This window comes from Diceros bicornis, chromosome 20 (assembly GCF_020826845.1).
Source record: "Diceros bicornis minor isolate mBicDic1 chromosome 20, mDicBic1.mat.cur, whole genome shotgun sequence".
In the NCBI taxonomy this organism is placed as follows: Eukaryota; Metazoa; Chordata; class Mammalia; order Perissodactyla; family Rhinocerotidae; genus Diceros; species Diceros bicornis.
In genome coordinates, this window is record NC_080759.1 from 53,497,181 (window position 1) to 53,518,385 (window position 21,205).

At 48.2% G+C, this 21,205-nt stretch overlaps 1 protein-coding gene across 1 annotated transcript in view; it reads right to left on the reverse strand.

The window, feature by feature from the left end:
* Positions 1–218: 218 nt before the first annotated feature.
* The window catches only part of ANKRD33B (ankyrin repeat domain 33B), a 68,030-nt gene continuing 47,043 nt past the window's right edge, over positions 219–21,205 (reverse strand). Inside the window, exons 3-4 of the mRNA XM_058564346.1 lie at positions 8,721–8,861; positions 219–1,137 (exon numbers count right to left, since the gene is read on the reverse strand). Of these exons, the coding sequence (XP_058420329.1) occupies positions 305–1,137; positions 8,721–8,861 (974 nt within the window). The 3' untranslated portion in view covers positions 219–304. The remainder of the gene's footprint in view (positions 1,138–8,720; positions 8,862–21,205) is intronic.

Sequence of the window (21,205 nt, forward strand, 5' to 3'; positions counted from 1 at the left end):
GAATTTAATTGAGGTTCTAAAGGTAGTGTTTTCAGCAAACTGCCTACTCAGTGTATTGCTTGCTAGAACTGGTTTTAGGCAAATCTATTTGTGCTATGCCCAATTCGCTCTTGGGTGCAGCCTGAACAAATATGGACCGCTTTCTGGGCCCCCGAAGCAGCCCGTCAGCGCGGGGACGTGCGGCGCGGAAGGGGACGAGGGCAGGAGGGAGGCGCAGCCTCCCGGCCCCGGGCAGCGCGCATCCCGCCCAGGCTCTGCATCCTGCTTCCCCTCTTGGGACACGCCTTCCGGGCGCCGGACCCTCTCACGTCCTTTTCCTCCAGGGCCGCGCCCGTCTGTGCTTCTGCGCCTCTGCCACCCGCTGCTTCTCCGCCTCTTCCGCCTTCCTCCTTTCCTCTTTGATCTCCTTGTACCGCCACTTGGGGAGCTGCAGGTGGGCGCTGTCCTTGGTGCTGCCCTTCGGAGCCGCCCGCTCCGGGTGGAAGGTGGGCGCGGGCGCCTTGCTGATGCGCACCTTGGGGATGACCACGCCCGGCCGCACGCTGCTCCGCCTCAGCAGCGGCAGGGGCAGGAGGCTGGCCTTCTGCGGGGCACGCGGCAGCTGGAGAGACGGGAGGCTGGCTCTCGGGGCCCCCTCTCTGGAGACCCCCACTGCGAGGGAGGTCCGAAATTGCTGCTCGGTGCCCTCCAGCTCGTTCCTCTCCTGGGTATGCGTGTCCGGGTCCCCGTGAGCCTCCAGGATTTCCTGCACCGCCAGCCGCCTTTTCCCCACACAAGGGGGGTTCTCGGGGCACACGGTCTGGCAGGCGATGGCCACGGCGGGGCTGTAGAGGCTCGTGGTCATCCTGACCATGTGGTCCAGGACCCCTCCATCCTCCGGGCCCTGGCGCGAGCGGGAGGTCAGCGTGGACCGCACAAAGTCGGTGAGCCTCTGCAGGCAATTTTTGGAGCCCGCGGGCTTCAGAACTGCCTCGGAGGCCAGCGGCAGCTCTGGCTTGTACTTTTCGGCGAACTGCTCCGGGCAGGGTCGGTCCAGCAGCCTCTGGATGAGGCGAACCGCCTCAAACCGTCCCGTGTAAGCGGCCCACTCCTGGGGCGACATCCCGCGGCGCGAGTCCCTGGCATGGATATCTGCCCCTGTAAAACGCAAAACACAAACAGGATCAGGAGGATGCAACAAGAGCTTCTCCCTGCCAGCGGCAGAAAACGAAAGACAATGAAACGGATCAAAGGAAAAACTTCCAAAACCTGCCCCTGAGCTGTGCCACCTGGATGAACCCACATCTGACCATCTCCTACTGCATTACTATTACAACACACCCCACCTTTTAGGGCTCCATTTAATGGCTTGTCCTTCCTAAATAAAACCACCTGAACGCAGCACCTAAATCGTGGAAGTTTTTAAAGAAATAAGATTTCATGGCTTTCCAGCAACGGAGAGATGACTAGACTACAAATGTGCTTTGCAAACCCTTGACTGATGCTACTAGAATGTTCTAAAAATACTAACAGTAAGTGTCACTTGCAAAGCATGTGGTGTCCCATTTATCTATCATCTCACTTTTCCTCACAGATCTCTTGTGAGGGCTGCTATGGTTCCTATTTTGCAGGGAATGTGTGGTCCTTCACTTCTCATCTGAGTAGTCAGTTGCTCATGCCTCTGTCATCTTTGCCAGACTGTGGGCTTCTCCAGGACAGAGGCCACATCTTACTCGTTTTTGTTCCCTCAACACAAGCCATCCTGGCTAGTAGGAGGCATACATTTAACAAAGGTTTGTTACAGAGTGGATGGTGGTCACAGTGGCCAAGGAACCTGCCTGAGGCCTCGAAGCTGGGAACAGACAGAAGGTCTCAGACCTGAGTCTCCGGGTCCTGAGCCCCATGCACTTGCCACCCCCCTGCAAGGCAGGCCTCTTCCTCTGTGACAGTGCTCTGTGTCAACATGGCCAGTCTGTAGTACCCAGGGATTTAATCAAACACTAAACTAGGTGTGCTGTGAAGGTATTTTGTAGATGTGCTTTGCATCCACAATCAGTTGACTTGATGTTAAAGGAGATGACCCTTGATAATGTGGGTGGGCCTCGTCCAATCAGTTGAAGGCCTTAAGAGCAAAAGCTGAGGATTCCTGGAGAAGGAATTCAGCCTCAAGACTGCAGCATCAGCTGCTGCCCAAGTTTCCAGCCAGCTGGCGTGCCCTACAGATTTTGGGCTTGCCAACCCCCAAAATCACGTGAGCCAATTCCTTTAAATAAATCTCAATATATATCTCCTATTAGTTCTGTTTCTCTAGAGAACCCCGACTCCTACATCCTCACAGTCTCCCCACACTAGTCACTTCCTTAATAAATCTCTCATCTCACCCACTGCCCCCTCCTAATATTGCAAAGTTAAACTTCAATTCGATGAAATGTTCATAAATTTTAGCTTGCTAATATAGAAATTAATAAGGAATTGCTGTTCAGTTAATCTTGGTCCCTGCTCAGCCCCACAAACAGTTAAAAATCATTCTGGATTTCAAGTCCCATTAGTCATATTTCCACTGGCAAAGCAATGAGAAGAAGTAGGGCAATTACCTAGTGTGTGAGCTCCCCCAGGGACCAGGCCCGGCAGAGGCGCCTGTATTTATATCCCACGCAGACCCAGGTGTCTGACATGCAGTGGCTGCTCAATATACGCTCAGCTGAGAAGAGTAGGGGGCTCAATGGCTTCCTGCCCTGGCTCCCCCAGTGGCCTCAGGCCCAGGCAGACCCAGTTCACCTGAGTTCACCTGGTAATGCTCTTAATTCTGTGACACGTTAACGAATAGCCACATTAGAAGAGTGGTAATTATTTGGAACTGGAAATTAGAATGGAACTCATTAGCTAGAGTACAATTTATAAACTGACTAAAATGAAAAGGGGGCAGTAAAAATGTCACTTCAAAAAATAGATGACACATTAAACCTTAATTAATTGCATGTCACTTAAAAAGGAACAAACTGCAAAATTAAAATCTTAATGAACACTGCTTGAATGAGATATTTTTCAAATGCTAATGGCAAACTAAAGGAACAGCTGTCCACAGTCTAGCACACGTCTTCCTGTTGCTCTGGTACCTTTTCAAAACAATCTTGAAAATACTAACGCTCTAAAAAACAAAGGCTATTCTGACTGTAACAGAGCCCAAGAATCCGAGTAACGTTATAAATCAGGGATTCACTTCCTTAAGAAATTACTATTAAGGGTAATATTAAAGGCCTGGGCATAGTAATTCTATCGTGAAAGATAAGTAATGATGACGAACACTTTATACCTTTCAGAGACTATGGGGAACTTCCAAAAGGGCAATGTATCCACCTCCTGCTCATGAGACTATTGGCATCCTCACCTCCTACCCAGCGTTGTTTCGTCCAGGGCTCCAGACATGCAGACAGGAGTTAGGCTCCTGCCAGTGGGTCCATCTGCTGCCATGTTGAGTGCTATGAGTTGTCTATACAAGATCCTCTATTTTATTCAAGGCAGCAACGTACTCAGTTCTAGGGAATGCATCATGACTGGTCTAACCCAGGGTTTCGCAACCTCGGATCTATTGACATTTTGGGCCAGATCACTATTTGTTGTGGGGGCTGTCCTGTGCATTGTAGGACTTTTTAACAGCTTCCCCAGTCTCTGCCCACTAGATACCAGTAGCACTCCACCAGTTGTGACAACCAAAAATGTCCCTGGGGGGCCACACCTCCCCCACCCCATAGAGAATTATTGGTCTAACCTATATGACTTGCAATCCTATTCTCCATTTTCCCAGCCTCCGTTACAGGTGGTCAGTGAGCGCCAAAGAGAAGGCTGCTGCATCCTGACAAAAGGGACCGATGAGGTTGGTGACGCTGCTCCTGTCTGAAACAGGCCTTGCAGGCCTCCTCCTGTGCCACCTCTGGCCTGTATCTTGGGCACTTGGGGTATAATCAACATGATAAATCAGGATGCAGCATCACAGGAAAGAGCTCCTGATGAGAGGGCAGTGGGGAGGTCAGAGCACCTACCTCGAGCTGGCCCCTGCCCCGCTCAAGGCATTTCTGAGACATCTTGTCCTCCGTCTTGCAGAGGATCTCAGCCAGGCTGGCTCCCAGTTGCCCACAAGGGTAATCAGCTTATCATTACACATTTATTAGCTTTCCTGTCTTCCCCGTGTCACTTCTCTGTCCCCCACACGACTTCCCAGGGTCGCCTTCCAGAAAAACTACTTGTCCCGAAGTCCTTGGCTCAGGGGTTGCTTTTGTGGGCACCCAGGCTAAGCACTGCTCTGGGTGATATGATTTTTAGCCCTTTCCCTGCCTAATACCTTGAAACTATTCCAACGTGGCAAATTCTCAGGTCACAGGAAATTCCTGTGTTTTCCTTATAAACAGAAAGAAGCTTCTGTCGTGACATCATATCATTTGGCTTTCCAGAAGCACTGAGTCAGGGCTTGCCCAGGACAAGAATGACGATCTGACCACCAACAGGAGCGCCTCTTCTCTCGGATCCCCACTGAACAAGCCTCCTGCTCCTTTACGTCTGCTCTGTTGCCTGGAATCCCAGGAGGCGTCGTGGTTTCTGTTTGCTTGTTTTGCTTCCCAAATGCCGCAGCCACTCCACCACACTTTGGGTGTGGTGTGTGCTCTCCCAGCAAGTCTGGGGCCTGCCGGACTCCCCCGAGCTCTGTCTCTCCTGGGAGAAAATCACGTCCTCCATACGGCTTCTCCAAGCCGCTTATTTAAACAGACCTGTCACTTTGGGGCATTAATATTCCATTGACTGAACAAGATTCTGCAGCCTCCACTGTGATTCCCATCAGCAGAGCTCACATTATTCCCTGGGAATCCAAAACCCAAAGAGTCAATAGATCAGCTTTTCAGAACCTGGTTATATATTTATTAAAATTCAAAGTTCTGATAATTCTAACAGTATTTTGTTCTGCCTGACAAGGTAAGATAAAAGCTGACATGTGTCTGTATGTTGTGAACTATTGGAAAATGTAAACAGTTGACAATAGTCCCCCCCCCCAAATGTAGGGGGGAGTCCAATTCAATGGTTCCTCATTTCTAAAAGGAAAGGGTTCCTATTGAATATAATGAGATCACAACTCGGAAATTCAACTCAGGTGCAGAAATACACTCAGGTGCAGAAGAACACTACACTTGAAAAAATGAGAAGGAGATATACACTTTCACCCTAGCCATTAATATGTAGTAATGCTTCTGCCTTTTGCTTTTAAAATGATCACAGGACGACCATTCTGAGATTAGCTGTCAAGGTACCTTCCTCAGCTATACATAAACACACTGTATGTTGAAGTGTCAATTCAGAGAAATACTCAGGCATTAATATCTTTAAAGGCTTTAATTTTTCTTAACACTGCTATATTTAAATGGAAATAAGAAGAAAAAATTATTTGTGCAAATTTTTAAAATATCTCAAGTTTCCTTATTGTGTCCACCAAACCCAGGGAAGACATTCAATCACATGTTTTTTACATCTACTGTGAAAGAAAATGAAACTCACCTTCCTGGGAAAAACAAGTGTAGGCTAACTTAGCAGTGATGGTAGAAAATGAAAATATTCAAGAAGTTAAACAACCAAAGCCTTAGAGGGCAGCTCCAAAGCTCCCTGAAAAAAGTGTCAGATTTTTATTTTAAGAAGGAATGTGGGGGCCGGCCCGGCGGCATAGTGGTTAAGTTCATGTGCTCCGCTTCGGCAGCCTGGGGTTCACAGGTTCCGATCCCTGGCGTGGGTATACACACCGCTTATCAAGCCATGCTGTGGCAGGCATCCCATATATAAAATAGAGGAAGATGGGCACAGATGCTAGCTCAGGGCCAATCTTCCTCAGCAAAAAGAGGAGGATTGGCAACAGATGTTAGCTCAGGGTTAATCTTCCTCACCAAAAAAAAAGAAGGAATATAGAACAAGCTGGAAGGAGGAATGCATGTAAGAGGGAAAAGATTCTCTTTCCACTTTTTCCATCATTTCTCAGTCACGTTAGTTATATCAGTGGTTCTCAACAGAGGTGACTTCCCCCCAAGGGGACATTTGGCCATGTGTGGTGAGATTTTTGGTTGTCAAAACTTGGGGGATGCTACAGTTACCTAGTGAGCAGAGGTCAGGGATGCTGCTAAACATCCTACAATTCCCAGGACAGCCCCACCACAAGGAATTATCTGGCCCCAAATGTCAATAGTGCCAAGATTAAGAAGCCCCGAGTTACATGCTTATTACCCTCAATAAGAAAGTTTAAGTATCTCATCACAAGGATATTTTTCAAAGGGAAAAATATACCATAGTTTTTCATTCATTCAGCAATTATTAGACACATAAATTCACCAATAACAAGAATAACAACCAACATTGACTGAAGGTTTCCTCCATGCCAGGCATGCGTCCGAGGACTTCCCACGTGTGAACTCATTCAGTCCCCAGCGTGACTTCCTGCAGTAACTACTGTCATTTGCCTCATTTGTAGAAGAGGAAACTGAGGCCCGGGGCGTCAGGTGACTGGCCCCAGGTATAGAGAGGGTAAGTGGAGGAGCCGGGATTTGAAACCAAGGCATCTGGCTTCCGAACTGGTTCTGTTGGCCATTATTCTGCTCCAACCACATACAGATCAGGGAGGGACACACGAGAGGTTTGCACTGATGTGGATTACTCGAGACGTTGATGGGGCACCGCTTGCGAGGAGGGAACAGGAAAGGGAAAGTATATAAAACCTAATACCAGATTTGTTATCCAAATAACTGAAGGAGAAGAAAGACAACGTTAGCATTGAACCTGAAACCTCCACCAGACCCAGGAAGAAAGAATGACAGCAAAACCCATGCATTTTCCAGTGATCGGAAAGCAAACTGACCTAAAAACAAAAGGGTTTGTAATTCAAATTAATTCATTGGGAAAAATGCACTGATGTGATTGACACCATAAATTTTTGGTTGATGAAGTAAATTACTAAAGATCTACCCTCAGTTATAACTAGATCCAGAAGTAGTAAAAGCAGATGAAGCTTTTCCCAAAAACAAAAGCATCATAACCACTTTTTAATTAGGAGGAACCATCTCTCATGGACATACGACAGGCAGGGCCTAAACTCTGTTGAAACTGATATCTCACTTTCAAAAAATGAAACTATCCCTGAGTCAAAAGCACAATCAATGGGATTAATTTTAATTAGGATCTTTTTTATTTCCAGGAAAGTTTTCATCTTCAAAGCCACTGCCTTCACTTACTGAACTTCTTTCTCTTACAGCATCCCCTAAAACACTCCGGTTAAAGCAGGAGGAAAAAAAAAAAAAAAACCCAAAGAGAGTTATGAATCCTATAACCCTATTCTAATCACAAGGAAGACGACAGACAGGCTCAGACTGTGGGGCACTGCACAGTGGCCAGTATCGAGACCGCGAAGTCAGGAACAAGGAGTGAAGACTGAGAAACTGTCATGGACCAGAGGAGGCTGGGGACATGTGACACTGAATGTGGGAGCTGGCTGGGGCCCTGGAACAGAAAGGGGACATTAATGGAAGATCTGGTGAAATCAGAATCAAGTCTGGAGTTTAGTGAATAGTGACGTACAATGTCGGCCTCACAGTAAGATGGTAACATGGGGAGACGCTGAGGGGCTGTGTGGGCACTCTGTACCGTCTTTGTCACTTTTCCATACATCCAAAATTATTCCAAAATAAAAGTTTATTAAAAAAAAAAATGGAGCAGCAAGTTATCTAAACAGAACTACCAGCCTGGGCTGCTGCCTGGAAGAGCTTTGATGCTGTCCCAGGGAGACTAAGACGGGAGAGAAATGCCACCTCTCCATGAACTCGTAGCCCCAAGCGGGAGTGGCTGAACCCAGCGCCAAGAACAAAAACACAATAAAATAATGGTGACAACAGCATCTCACACTGATTGAGACGTTAGATGCCACCTCTGTGCTGGATATGTGTTTTACATACATTTTCTCATTTAATTCTCAAAATTACCCAGTAAGGTTGTGCTAATGATGATCATGGATTCTATTTTAGTGAGGAAAAGAACGAGATAATCACGTGGAATTTAGCTTAGTAGGTCACTGAATTTGTACAGCCCTTGAGAGTTGACAAAGTTGGTGTCATAGTTCATCCTTAGAGAGGTGGGAAAGAATCACTACTCCCATTTCACAGGTGGGCACGGAGATGGAAGTGCTTCCTCCAAGATGACAAGATCATAAAGGGCAAAGGCGAGGCCCTGCTGATCCAAAGCCAAAGCCTGAGAACTTTCCAGGCTGTGATGCTTCACAGGAAAAGGACACTGCTGAACACCACGTCACCATGCAAATCCAACCACCAGCAAGCAGGGATCTAGGATGGCTCCTGGGCCGCCCCTGCCATCCCTGTGCCCACCTTCAATAGGGCAGGCTTGCCGCCCAGAGCCAAGACCAGAACACACGTTTCTGAAGAAGAATACATACGAGCAGGAGGAGGGTAAGGGGTGAGGGAAGGGCTCATCAGGGAACAAGGACAGGTGTCCTACAGGGTGACCATTGCGTGACCTCCCACTCCACCCTGAAGGCGTGTTGCTTTTGTTTTTCTATGTTTCACCTTGGATGATGACAGCCATAACCCCAAAGAAACTATTCTTCATTGCATCCACTAGGCTTTGTCTCTATGGGATTGATTCATCTCTTCAACACATATCAGCATCTCCCGGGACCCCTGGGACCGCACAGGACGGCAGAGACGTACCTGCGAGCATCAGGGCTCGGATGCACTCCGTGCGGCCCTGCATGGCGGCTTTCATCAGGGCCGTGAGCCCCCACGCGTTCCTCCTTTCAAGGTCAAGACCAGGGAAATAGTTCAACAAGTAGTTGGTGATGATGGCGTGCCCTGCAAAAAGAATTGCACACATGTATTGACCCCTCTCCACAAAGAGTGCACATTCCAGTGAGGCCTTCCCAGAGAGAGAAACATCACATGGTCGACCTCTGGGGACAGCCTGCCTGCAGGGCGTGGGAGTTTGCCTCTCAGACCTCAGGAAATAATTCTCACAGAGTCCAGGAAACAGGAAGACACTGGACAGCTCCCTGGCCACAGCATTGCTATCTCTGGTTCACTTGTTCCCTTTGGCCAACCCACTTGGGAGCTGCTATCCTGTCAAACTGTTAAGGAGGAAGCTTGGGGAGCAATGATGCTGGGGGTGGCATGTGGGAACGCTGAGCTAGCCTCATGCAGACACTGGCTGGTCAGGGGTAAGGTCCTGGATGTTGTCAGCTCCCAGCAGGAGACACCAATGCAAACAGATGCAAAACGGAAAATGCATCTCAGGGCAGTTCCTAGGGCTCCGGAGCTTCAGGGAGGAGAAAGTCATCATCCGAGCAACAGGATATGCCACTTCACGCTGCCACCCTCTGTTACCCCTCAGAAGTGTCTGTCTGTCTGTCTGTCTCTTTCTTTCTCTCACACACACACACACACACAGGTGGGGAACACAGAAAGTGTTGCTACCAAGACCTCAGCTATAAGCCAAGCAGGTAAGGATATTCATTAGAGAATATAGATTTCTCTCCTTTACCACCATGCACTTCCAAAAACGACCTGATTTTCTGCTCATTCCCAGAGGGACTCTCAAAAAGCCCACATGCTCTTAGATAGGGGTCAATAAGGAGAACATCAAGTAAAAAGCAAGATTCCCAGGATTCTCCAGACTCACCCACAGAAAACCACTATGGAGCGGGAGAGTCCTCAAACAGAACTGCCTGGGCCACAAAGAGAGGCTCTTGGGTCAAATATCCACGCTGCCTGATGCCCACTGGCCATACTTCTTAAATCCTTGTGCGAAATGACACGCCACCCCACCAGCCCTCACTTCAGTCCCCTAGAGGAGGGACTCAACTCTGGCACTATTGACTCTTTGGGGCCGGATTATCTTTTGTTGTAGGACTGTCCTGTGCATTGTAGGATGGTTAGCAGCATCCCTGGATCTACCCACCAGATGCCAGGAGCAACCACACCCCTCTTCCCACCCAGATTATGACACCCAAAAATGTGTCCAGACATTGCCAGATGTCCCCTGTGGAGGCAAAATTGCCCCGTTGAGAACCACTATCCCAGAGGCTCAGACTTCACTGTTTCAGGACCAGTGGTGGAAGACACCAAGGTGGAAGACAGCTTCCTCTCCTCCTCACCTTCACCCACCTCTTAGCTGCCATCTCCATCCTGGCCTCTGCTGATGATGGCTAACATAGCCTCTAGAATGTGAGTGGTCTGCAGGAGCCCCTCTTGGGCCTGGTTGGAGGTGCTGGGTGCCCAGTCTCCATCCTTATACGCTGAGGATCCAGCTCTCTGAAATCCCCCCCATTCATCCCCACCCCACGCATGTGCCTTTGGAAGCCCCACTGTTAGGGCTGCAGGTATGGGGCCATGAGGACATTTCAGTGCACTCTCTGTCATTAACAGGGCACCACCCCCACCCCCTGGGGAGGCCTCTGCCCCACTGAGAAGCCAGGACCCATGAGACTCCTTCCCTGGCTGATTTCGCTAAGGGCACTGGCTGAGATTTGGGACTTGGCAGAGGAGACGCGCCCGAGGGCGGGCAGCCTTGAGACACAAGGTGCTTCCCGAGGCTCGAGGCTCGTCCCCGCCCGCCTCGCCCTGCAGACGGAGGAGGCTGAGTGAACTGAGGCCCACGGCACAGCAGCCTGGAGAATCCCCACAAGCTGAACGTGAACTCCTCCCGCGGCGGCGCTCAGGGGCTCTGTGCTCCCATCACACCCGACTGAGACGGACGTCCGGACGTCCGGGCCAGGACCCAGTTTCCTTCCTTGAGGGGTACCTGGACACTGCAGGCTGCTGCCCAAGTGACAGTCAATCCTTCTCACCAACTTCAAAAATCAGAGTGCAGACTCTTCTAGAAGCATTGCTGTCGGCTTACCACGGACCTCAGCCCATCTCCTGAACTCACGGCAAAAATTAACAGGTGAACCACACAGCTTTCTGAGAGAGAAACGCTGACTAATATGACCATGTGTGGAGTTAACAGGCTGGAAACATGTGTCTGCCACCCTGCAGCTCTGTGACTCACCAGTTCCAACCAGCAGCTAAGGCTTTTTGACTCATTTTCACCCTTTGCCCTCTATTGTCATTTACAGCGACCGGGGGAGGGGATGCTGCTGGCTGTCAGGGGCCCAAAGCAGCTTAATTGCCCTAAACTGTGGGGGAGAGAGGGTCCTTTGATCTCCGTTAGGTCTGTCTGCCAGCTCAACGCTGCACGGCATCTGTCAGTTAGATTTAGCTAGGGTCAAGGTAAAAGGAATTGCAATTCGTTTAGAGCCATTTCTTTAAAAAACGTGCAAGAGTGTGTCGGTGGCAATTTTCAGCAGGATGGCCTTTGCACTGATACATATCCTAAACACTCTGAACAGGCGGGGAGAGGAAAAATTGGAAATCCACAAAGTAAACGGCCCATTATACAGATGGGTTCTGCATATTATGCTGAGCCCAGAAAAACCAACACACAGCCAGCTCGTTCCGACTGCAAGCGTGTGCTTTCGATGACTCAATGAAATCACTCCCGGCTCCCCACCAACTTTCCCAGGATGGCAGAATAATCTCTCTTATCATGCAGATGACCGTGTTTATGGAAATCAAGGATGGACCCGATGCCTCTAAGAATGTATGCTACTAACCTTTCTTCTTAAAAACCATGACAAAACTAACCAAAGGGAGCTTTCTTTTTCTTTAGTAAGTTAGATAGGTAGATAGATATGGATGGTAGATAGAAGACAGCCTTCTTTGCATAACAGAACCCAAGCATGCACCATACTGAAATCTAGTTTCAGCCCAATCCAACTTAGACCTTATGGAATAGGATTTGGTTCCTGAAGTCCCCAGAAGAAGCCCTTTTAAAGGGTGGGCTCACCATAGAGACCCCAACCCCACCCCACCACCCCCAGTGAGCCCTACCCTGCCTAAGAGAAGGGCACAAGCGACCCAGGGAAAAAGTGAATTCTGGACGAAATAGTTTCAGTGGAGTGATTAAGCGACAGCGTAGACGGGGAGCTTAGTACTTAAGAGAGCTGGCTCTGAGAACATCCAAATTCAAGTCCCCAGCCTGCCACTTAAAATCTGGGTGGTCCTGGGAAGGTGAGTCAACTTTGCTGAGTCTCTGTTTCTGCATCTGGAAAATGAGAGATAATATCAACCTCACAATTCTGAAAATTACGGGGATAACGTGTATAAAAAATGCCTAGCAGAATAGACAAATCTCCCGGCAGAAAAATCCCGAATAATTGACGCAGGCAGTCCACTCTCAAGGAGGTGGAACATAACAACCCACTTCTGAACTTTTAGGCTGTGCATAGAGACTTCCCTCCACAGGGTAGACTATAGAGAGGAGGGAGGGGGAGAGTGGTTTTACAGCAGAGAAACCCAGCAAACATGACCTCAGCCAGATGATCAAGGTCAACATCAACAGTGATAAGTCACATGGAGAGCATGCACTGACAAAGATTCTCTGCTTGACCAAGCTTTAGTCAGGCTCCTGAACCTTCTCCTAGGCCTATCTTTGTACTTCCTTGTAAAATCTAGTTTTAACAAGAACCCTGCTGAGTCAATTTACCCAGAACCCCCCAACCTCGATATCTGATCTGGTTCCACATCCTCCACCATCCCCCAGGAAATGTCTGATCACCCTGACCTGCCTTCAGCCTGAATCTTGTTAGGTGATCTTAACCAGAATCTCCTTTACTCTTAGTAAATGTTTCCTCTTAGTAATTTCTGTCCACTGACCCCCACCCTGCTCCTTGGCTATAAATTCCCACGTACCCATGCTGTATTGGGAGTTGAGCCCACCTCTCTCCCCCACTGTAAAATCCCACTGCAGTGGTCCCTATAGCTATCAAGATGGTCCTAATAAAGTCTGCCTTACCACCTGTAACAAGTATCACCGAGTATTTTTTTCTTTAACAGTGCCCTTGAGAAGATGTGATGGGAATGGCATTTTCCTCTGTGATCCCCTCCCAAAACCCATTAGTCCAGTCTCATCGTGAGAAAACATCAGACACACCCAAACTGAGGGACATTCTACCAACTACTTGACCAGTACTCCCTACACTGTCAAGGAAAGTCTGAGAAACTGTCACAGCCAAGAAAAGCTAAAGGGATATGTCAACTAAACATAATGTGGGAACCCAGATAGGCTCCTGGAACAGAAAAAGAACATTAGGGAAAATCCGAGGCAATCTGAGTAAAGAATTGACTTGAGTTAATAATAATCAAGCATCAATATTGGTTCATTCGTTGTATCAAATGTATCATACTAATGTAAGATCCTAACAACAGGGGTCACTGGGTGTGGGGTACATGGGAATTCTCTGTACAATCCTTGCAGTTTTCTTGTTAGTCTAAACTATTCTAAAATCAAAAGTTTATTTTATAAAAGAGGGATCTAGCATAGGGCCACTCCACAAGGGTGCAAGGTAGGGATGATGATTCGGCAGGCTGCTGGGTGTGGATCCTCTCCACACTGTGCCCAAGCCTTACCCAGTGCGGGGGAGCTCACAGAGGCTGTGGTGGGCATGCAACAGACAGAAGATGGTGGCCAGACCCTCAGGAGGGCGGGAGCATGGAGAGAAGTGGTGGACTCAGAGTGCTCTTGAAGAAGTGAATGGACAGGCCCCGCTGATTGATTGGCTGAGCCACGTAGCAGAAAGAGAAAAGCCAAAGATGACTCCTGGTACCACCCCAGCCTCAGGTTTCTGGATCTACTTTGGATGGCTAATGACATCTTCACTGAGAGTGTATGGGGGTGGAAATCCCCCAATGGTACCCAAGCTTGACAGGATTCTCAACCTGGCCCTACAACACTTCTGTGTTCCCTGGTTGACTATCCTCCAAGGCCCATGTGGGAAATTTTAAACTTTCCCAGTCTTAAGTCACCCACTTCACAGCAAAGCCCTCTCCCAGGAGATGATGAACCTCCTCCTTCAGAGGGAACAGAAACCACGAGAAGGGAACCCCCAACTTTCCTCCATCACCCTACAAACTTCCCCACATCCACAAGCAGTCTCTCCTCCTTCCCCCCTATTGAAAAGGAAGTGGGATTCTTCTATTTAAAGATGCCAATCTCTCCTCCCCCTCCAGTGCTTTAAAGCCCTTCTCTGCCCACTTCCATGGAATATTTGTGCTATCAATTACCTCCTCTTTCTCTTCAGCTTCTCCCTCCTTTCAAATCTTTTCCCATCAGATTGCATTAATGGCTCAAATTCTTCATCTTGCCCTTTGCCACGTGACTTCACAGATCTTCTGTCAAGAGGAATGTTGGCCAACGGGACCTTTGCAGGTGTGACACAAGCAGGAGCTTGAAATGCACTTACTCAGCTAGACTCCCTCTCACACTTGTGCCTCAGCTATCTCTCTAAGAAGAACAAGCCCTGGCTAGCCTGATGTTCCCATCTACTTTTTCCCAGGCTAGCTTGATGGCCATCTTCTCGCTGTGTCCTCACATGGCAGAAGGGGGAGGGAGCTCTCTGGGGTCTCTTTTATCAGGGCATTAATCCCATTCTTGAAGGCTCCACCCTCATGACCTAATCACTTCCCAAAGGCCCCACCTCCTAATACCATCACCTTGGGGGTTAGGATTCAACACATGAACTTGGAGGAGTCCACTGCAATGACTAACAATAATCCCTGTGGACCTGTCTTTGCATTCCAGCCTCCCACCCTCAGTCATTTGACTCCTTTTCAGTCAAACATCCAGAATCAACTACTCTCACTCTAGCTACTTACAGTCCCTTGATTCTCCTGAAACTGCCTTCCCACTGGCCCCAATGACCGTCTTGTAGCAAAATCCAATGGTTTCTAGTAGTTCCCATCTTCCTTGACATCTCCACAGCATTTACTACTTGTCTCTTCCATTTGAAACACTCTCTTTCTGCAGATATCCTGATAGATCAGGCTTCTAATTTTCCTCCTGTCTCTCTGGTCGCTCCTCAATTCTCTTTACGAGCTCCTCTTCTCTCCTTCCTGAAATGGTGCTGTTCCTCAGATCATGACTAAGCCCTCTTCTCATCGCACACTCTTCCTTGGTGATCCTATGTACTTTCATGGATCCAGTTAACTCCCTAAAACTCCCAGATCGCGTATCTCTAGCTCTTTCTCTCTTCCTGTGTTTCTTACCTAAATATCTGCCTACTGGATATTTCATCTTGGGTGTTAAACAGACAAATTAAATTCAACGCATTAAACTCAAAACATGTTTCTTCCAAACCTGCTCCTCTCTCCCACGTTCCTATTCAGTGATGAACACCACCTGGTGCCCAAGCCAGAAATCTAGGCTTTGTCTTCAGCCCTCCCTCATCTTTTCCCCATAGGTTATCATGGAATTCTGCCAACCTCGTCTCTTAAACATCTTCCAAACTTGTCCTTGTTTCTCCATCCCCACTTCTGCTCACTGGTCCAGGCCACCACATCACTCCTGGGCTACAGTTCCTCTCCTAATTGTCCTCCCTGATCCCATTTCTGCCCCTCCATCCATTCTCCACACCCCCAGCATGATAACTCCAAGAAGAAACTCTTCTAACCAAGACAACTACTACTTAAAACTTTTCACGGTTTCTGCTCTTTAGATGAAGTCTCAACTCTTTAATGAGCTAGCTCCTTTTTATCTGGTCCAGCTCCATGAAGGGAAGCAGAATAAGTCACCCACAATATGCCACTTTGGCATTAGATTATTTTGAGCTGAAGGCAACTGAGAAGAGCACATACAAGAAAAGCTCTTTGCCCTCCCCTATTTGTCTAAAAGCAGGACCTAAATTTTCAAAGGCATCCCTCCTCCCCTCTGTTCCAGGAAGGACAAAAGGTTATCACCAGAAACAACTTTAAACCCTGTTGGCACCAGAGGAATTTGCATAACAAACGGTAGTAACTAGACTTTATCTACCAACAGCCTACCTTCCCACGGTCTGCCATCCTTAGAAGCCTAAAGCTGCTTCCCTTTATCCTATCATCTCCCCACATATTCATTGTTCTTTGCTGAAGATGCCACATAAGCCAGAGTTCTAAGCCATTGCTTGGAGTTACTCATTTTTCCCTGGGTATCTCCCATGTATACACAATGTATATATGTTTATACACACCTGTTCTTCTCTTATTAATCTTTCTTTTATTACAGGGGTCTCATCCAAGAACTCAGAGGGGTAGAGGGAAAATTATTTTTCCTCCCTTACATCCCCTCTTCACCCTCAGCTCTTGCACCAATGTCCTTCCACTCTACTTTGCGATCACACAGCTCTCTTTTTAAAGATTTTATTTATTTTATTTTTCCCCCCAAAGCCCCAGTAGATAGTTGTATGTCATAGCTGCACATCCTTCTAGTTGCTGTATGTGGGACTCGGCCTCAGGATGGACGGAGAAGTGGTGCCTCGGTGCGCGCCCGGGATCCGAACCCGGGCCACCAGCATTGGAGCGCGCGCACTTAACCACCAAGCCACAGGGCCGGCCCACACAGCTCTCTTTTTAATTCAGCCACGTTCCATGCTTTCTCTAACCTGGTGGCCTCTGCACATGCTAGTCCCTCTGCCTGGAATATTCTTCCTTCCCTTTTTACCCAGCTACCTGATGAGCCATCCCTTCCAGTAGAAGCTCTTCTCTGGTCCCCCAGTGCTGGATTAGGCACCTGAACCATGATGTCCCATGGTCCACATTCCCATGTAGCTGTGGATTCCCACAGCCTTGCAGAGCCCTCATGACCCTGCTCATAAGCCCAAAACTTCCAACTGACTGCAAGCCCAATGAAGATTTAGTAAATGAAAAGGCTGAAGGATTCCCACTTCTCCCTTGGAAAAAGTTCACTTATCAAAAGTGTTGCTAATGACCATGTTACCTAAGATTACACGGACATCACAATTACTAATTACGGATTCATTCAACATTTTATTGAGTACCAATTATGCTCAGAATCTTGTTTACTCCTTTATTCAAAGAAAGGAACCAGACAACAAACCCATGCTGCTCTAAAAATGGAAAAATGTTACAGAATTTGGGTTGTCTAAAGACTTGACTGGTTTGATGCCAGGTACTCAAAATGCAGTTTTCCAAACCAGGCCAGTAGAGGGAACTGTTGACTTTAGCATTGTCACTTCCCATCAGCGCTGCCAGAGAGAATAGACTCCCCCTGCGGATCAGGGAGCAGAGGGAGGGCAGTGCAGACAGCCCTTCCTCTCTGTCTGCAGGGCAGGCAGGCTCTGACTGAGGAGCTGGGTGAGCCACTGGGCTTTTGAGCAGGGGGTGGCATTGCTGTGGCCAGTCAGGAGGTTCTGGAAACTGGAGTTTATAGGAAAAGTGAGGAAACCTCAGAGACTTGCCAAGTTCTAATTTCTTATTTGGAATAGCTAGAAACCGAGAAAAAGGAAAACACTTCAAAAAACCATAAACATCACAACAAAGTCAGACTAAAATCATGATAGTATGTAGTGATAATAAGACAAATAAAATGAAGAGGTGTTTATTGCCGGCTTCTGGCCAAGTCATACATTCTCATCTGAAGTGGGACCCTCTCCATATCCAGTTCATGCACCAGGCCTCACATGGGCAGCCTGGCCCCCAGCCACCCCTGGGAGCCTCACTGCCACTCTGTCACCACAGCCAATGACATAAACAATGCCAGGCTGGCTCTCCGTGCATTTCTTTCAGAATTTTCAAAATAAGTTCAAGGAATAACAAGTTTCAAGGATGCACCAGAGGTTACTTATACCTAACCAACTTTACATCATCACCAGTTCAAAAAGAACCCCGCTATCTTCTCATTTCACCATACTCCTGCCATTCTGCTAAAGAGAAACAAAGACATGGAAAAAGTAAGCACAAAACTCCATCCTTGGGACTTGTTATTCATTTCTTTGGTTAACTTATTTTATATTTTATTTTTGTTAGGGAAGGGATGGTAGAAATTGAAATTGCTGGCTAAATGAGATTTATCGATTATTTGAGGATTTATTTTCACACATTCTCTCCATTGTAAAGGCCTAATACAGATTTGGTTGTACTCTTATTATGCATTAAGTACCCAAGGAGGTTGGACCCGATAGGCAGATGAAGGCATTTGCATCCTAATTTATACCCACAAATGCTGTGTCCTGGAGAAAGCCGGGACTCCCAACTCTCAGACATCCAACACAGCTGCGCTAGCAAATAATAGAAGCATATGGTTGCTTTAAAGTTTTCCTTAACTGCACGGATTCTCCTGGGGCCGATGTTGGCTGGACCAAGTCAACTGGGATCATTCCACTGCCCTTGCCAGCGACTTGTTTTGGCATGGGCGTGTGACACAACCCCCGCAGTGAGATGCAAACGAGAGACTCTGCCAGAGACTTCTGGAAATGCTTTTCTGTCTTAGAGAACGGGCACAGAAAGTGATTTGCTCCTCCTTCCTGAAGGCTCCGTGTGTTGCAACATGAAGTCATGGTGCTTGGAGCGGCCAGGGCCATCTCGGGACCATGAGGGAAAGGCCAAGAGCATTTCTGAGAACCTGGCCCCAGGTCCTGACATCACAGAGCGCTGGATGAAGCACCCCTCCAACCGTCGCCTGCAGAAGTGTCGTGTTGTAAGAGAAGGCAGTTTCCTCGTGGTGAAAGCCGGTTTTGCTGGGTACTCAGTGAACTGCACCCAAAAACATCCTAACAGATACTAGGCTCCAAAGAGAACCAAGGAAACACAATTGCCAACGGTAAGAAACGTCTGTTTTGGGTTGACAAACACTGAACAGTGACCTTATCCAGGGTTGGCAAGAAGACCCTTGGGAACTGGGTGGAAAGTATCATAAATTGGTAGGGCTTTTCCTGAAGGCCACGTGGCAGCAGCTACATAAATGTGCACATTTAAAACTCGCATGCCCTTTGCTGAAGCAATCGAGTTCTAAGAATCTACCCAGGCATTGCTTTTCTTTCCTTCTCTGCCCGGAGGCTGACCTCCACAAACCGGCCCTGCCAGGTTTCTGCTCCTGAAGTCTCTGCGGTGGCTCAGCAGGGGGCCGGGGTGGAAGGAGAGAGAGGGGGGTACTTACCCTGCCCTCCCACCTCCCACCTCAGGGGTTGAGGGCTCAGCGTCTCAGGTTACAGCTCCTGAGGGGCAGCCTGTGCCTGGCTGACTCTCTCCAGGGTCCTGCCCGACCCTGTAACTCTGCTCTGGCCTCCCCTGACAGTCCTCTCATCTACTCCCCAGCTAGCCCTCTGAAAACACCCGCTGTTTCCAGCCAGGTCTAGACACCCTCCCCAGAAATGCACTCCCGACACAAACGACTTCACAACAGCGTTGTTTGTAATGGGCTGATTCACAGCCCCGCCTGCACTAGCCTTGAAGTTGGGGAACTGTGATTATGTGCACTATTGCTCACCGTGGGAGACCAGCACTCAGCAGCCCTTGGACTTGAAGTAACCGCTGAATAAATATTTGCTTTAAAGGAAGATCTTGTACAGAATGGATGACCCGTAGTTTATTGAACTGCCTCACAGTGATAGGACCTGGGCACGTGGCCACCTACACACAGTCACAATCAGGAACGTGTGGCTGTAAGGATGAGGTCAATCTCCCGTGTGTCGGTCAACACAGAAAGATCTCCTAGATCTGTGAAGCAAAAAATTAAAATCACACTCTGTAGAATTAACCTATTCATGTAAATAAAAAGTGTGTGCACACGCGTGGTTGTTTGAAAAGGAGAGAGTGAGGCCTGAGGGGGTAACTAGAATTTGGTCAATTTCTGAGAGGGAGTGTTAGGGAGACTGAGAAAGGGCCTTTTTTTAAAAAAATAATACTTCTGTAGTGACTTTTTACTGTAAGTACATATTACTAGACATCTTTTGGAATTAAGATATCATCGAATTAAAAAACTGGTTATGGAATTGGATTAAAATGGGACAACACCAGATTCTATGAGCTAAAAGCCAACAGCCGCTCTTTGGTAAAACAGCACGTGAAAGACAAGAACAGATGCTCAATTCTTTTCCTTTATTTTCACTTTAATTTAATGACGGCTCTGCGTCCCTCTGATAGCATCTCACCCGGGTCCGTGACTCCCCCACCTTTAATGCCCACTGAGAGGTGCCCCCAGCCACCACTGGGAATGAGAAGATCTAAGGCCCCGGTTCTCAAAGTGGGGTCCCCACACCAGCAGCATCAGCATCACCTGGGAACTCACTGAAATGCACATTCTCGGGCCCCATCCCAAACCCACTCAATCCCAAACTGTGAGCCAAGCCTGGCAATTTGTGTTTAACCAGATCTGACTCAGCTCAAGGTTGAGAACAAGGCCATGCTCTAAGGTCACAGTGCTCACAGAAGAGGGGCAGCCCCAGGAGTCCCAGTCACCTCCACCTTCGGAAACATATTAGGGAAAAATCGCTTCCTCACTTGGAGGCAATTAAGGCAAACTAGGAAATGCTTTTTAATCAGATTTTTAAAAAGTAGCGCAAGAACCATAAGCCTCCTCTCCTCTCCCTCTCCTAAACAATGCAATCCTAAAGCCTCGCTGGGCAGAGCCAGGCAGCCCTCCGAAGGCCTGGGGTGGGTGTCCCGGGGTCAGAGACCAAGAGAAAGGAGCAGGCGCCATGCAGGGAAGGGGGTGGGCCCAGAGACCGAGACGCTGCACACAGAGCTTGAGCAGATCAGTAACAGGCTAAGGATCACGGAAGCCAGGAAAAAGAGAAAACTTAAAAACAAGATGAGAAAAAACATTACAATTTTTTTAAAAAAAGAAGATGGAAGAGAACCCATCTACGCATCAAACTGTTAACAATGGTTACCTGTAGAAAGTAAAATGAGAGAGGCCTGAGGTTGAGGAGCTAAGGGATTTTTGCCCTTAATTTTAATTGCTCTATGTGTTTAACTCCTTATGTGTTCTTCTTCCAAAGACTGTGTATTATGTTTTACAGTCAACTTACAAGAGCATCAACAGGGCCAAGTAGAGAAAGCACCCAGGCCAGCCGCCACGTCTGCCACCTCCCCCTGCACCACCCAGTCTGGGTCTCAGCCCGACAACTCCCCACAACACCCTTGCCTCTGGTAACCACAGAATTAAATACATCCCAGCCATTCCAGGCCTGCCAACTGCCCCACAATCTAAGTCTAGCTGGAGGAGAGGCTCCACCGGGGACCCCCAGCTCTCCTGAGGTCAGAGCGGGGAGCCGTGAACACAGGAGTCTTGTCCCCTGTCCCAGCTTCCCACCCATAACGGAAGGAAT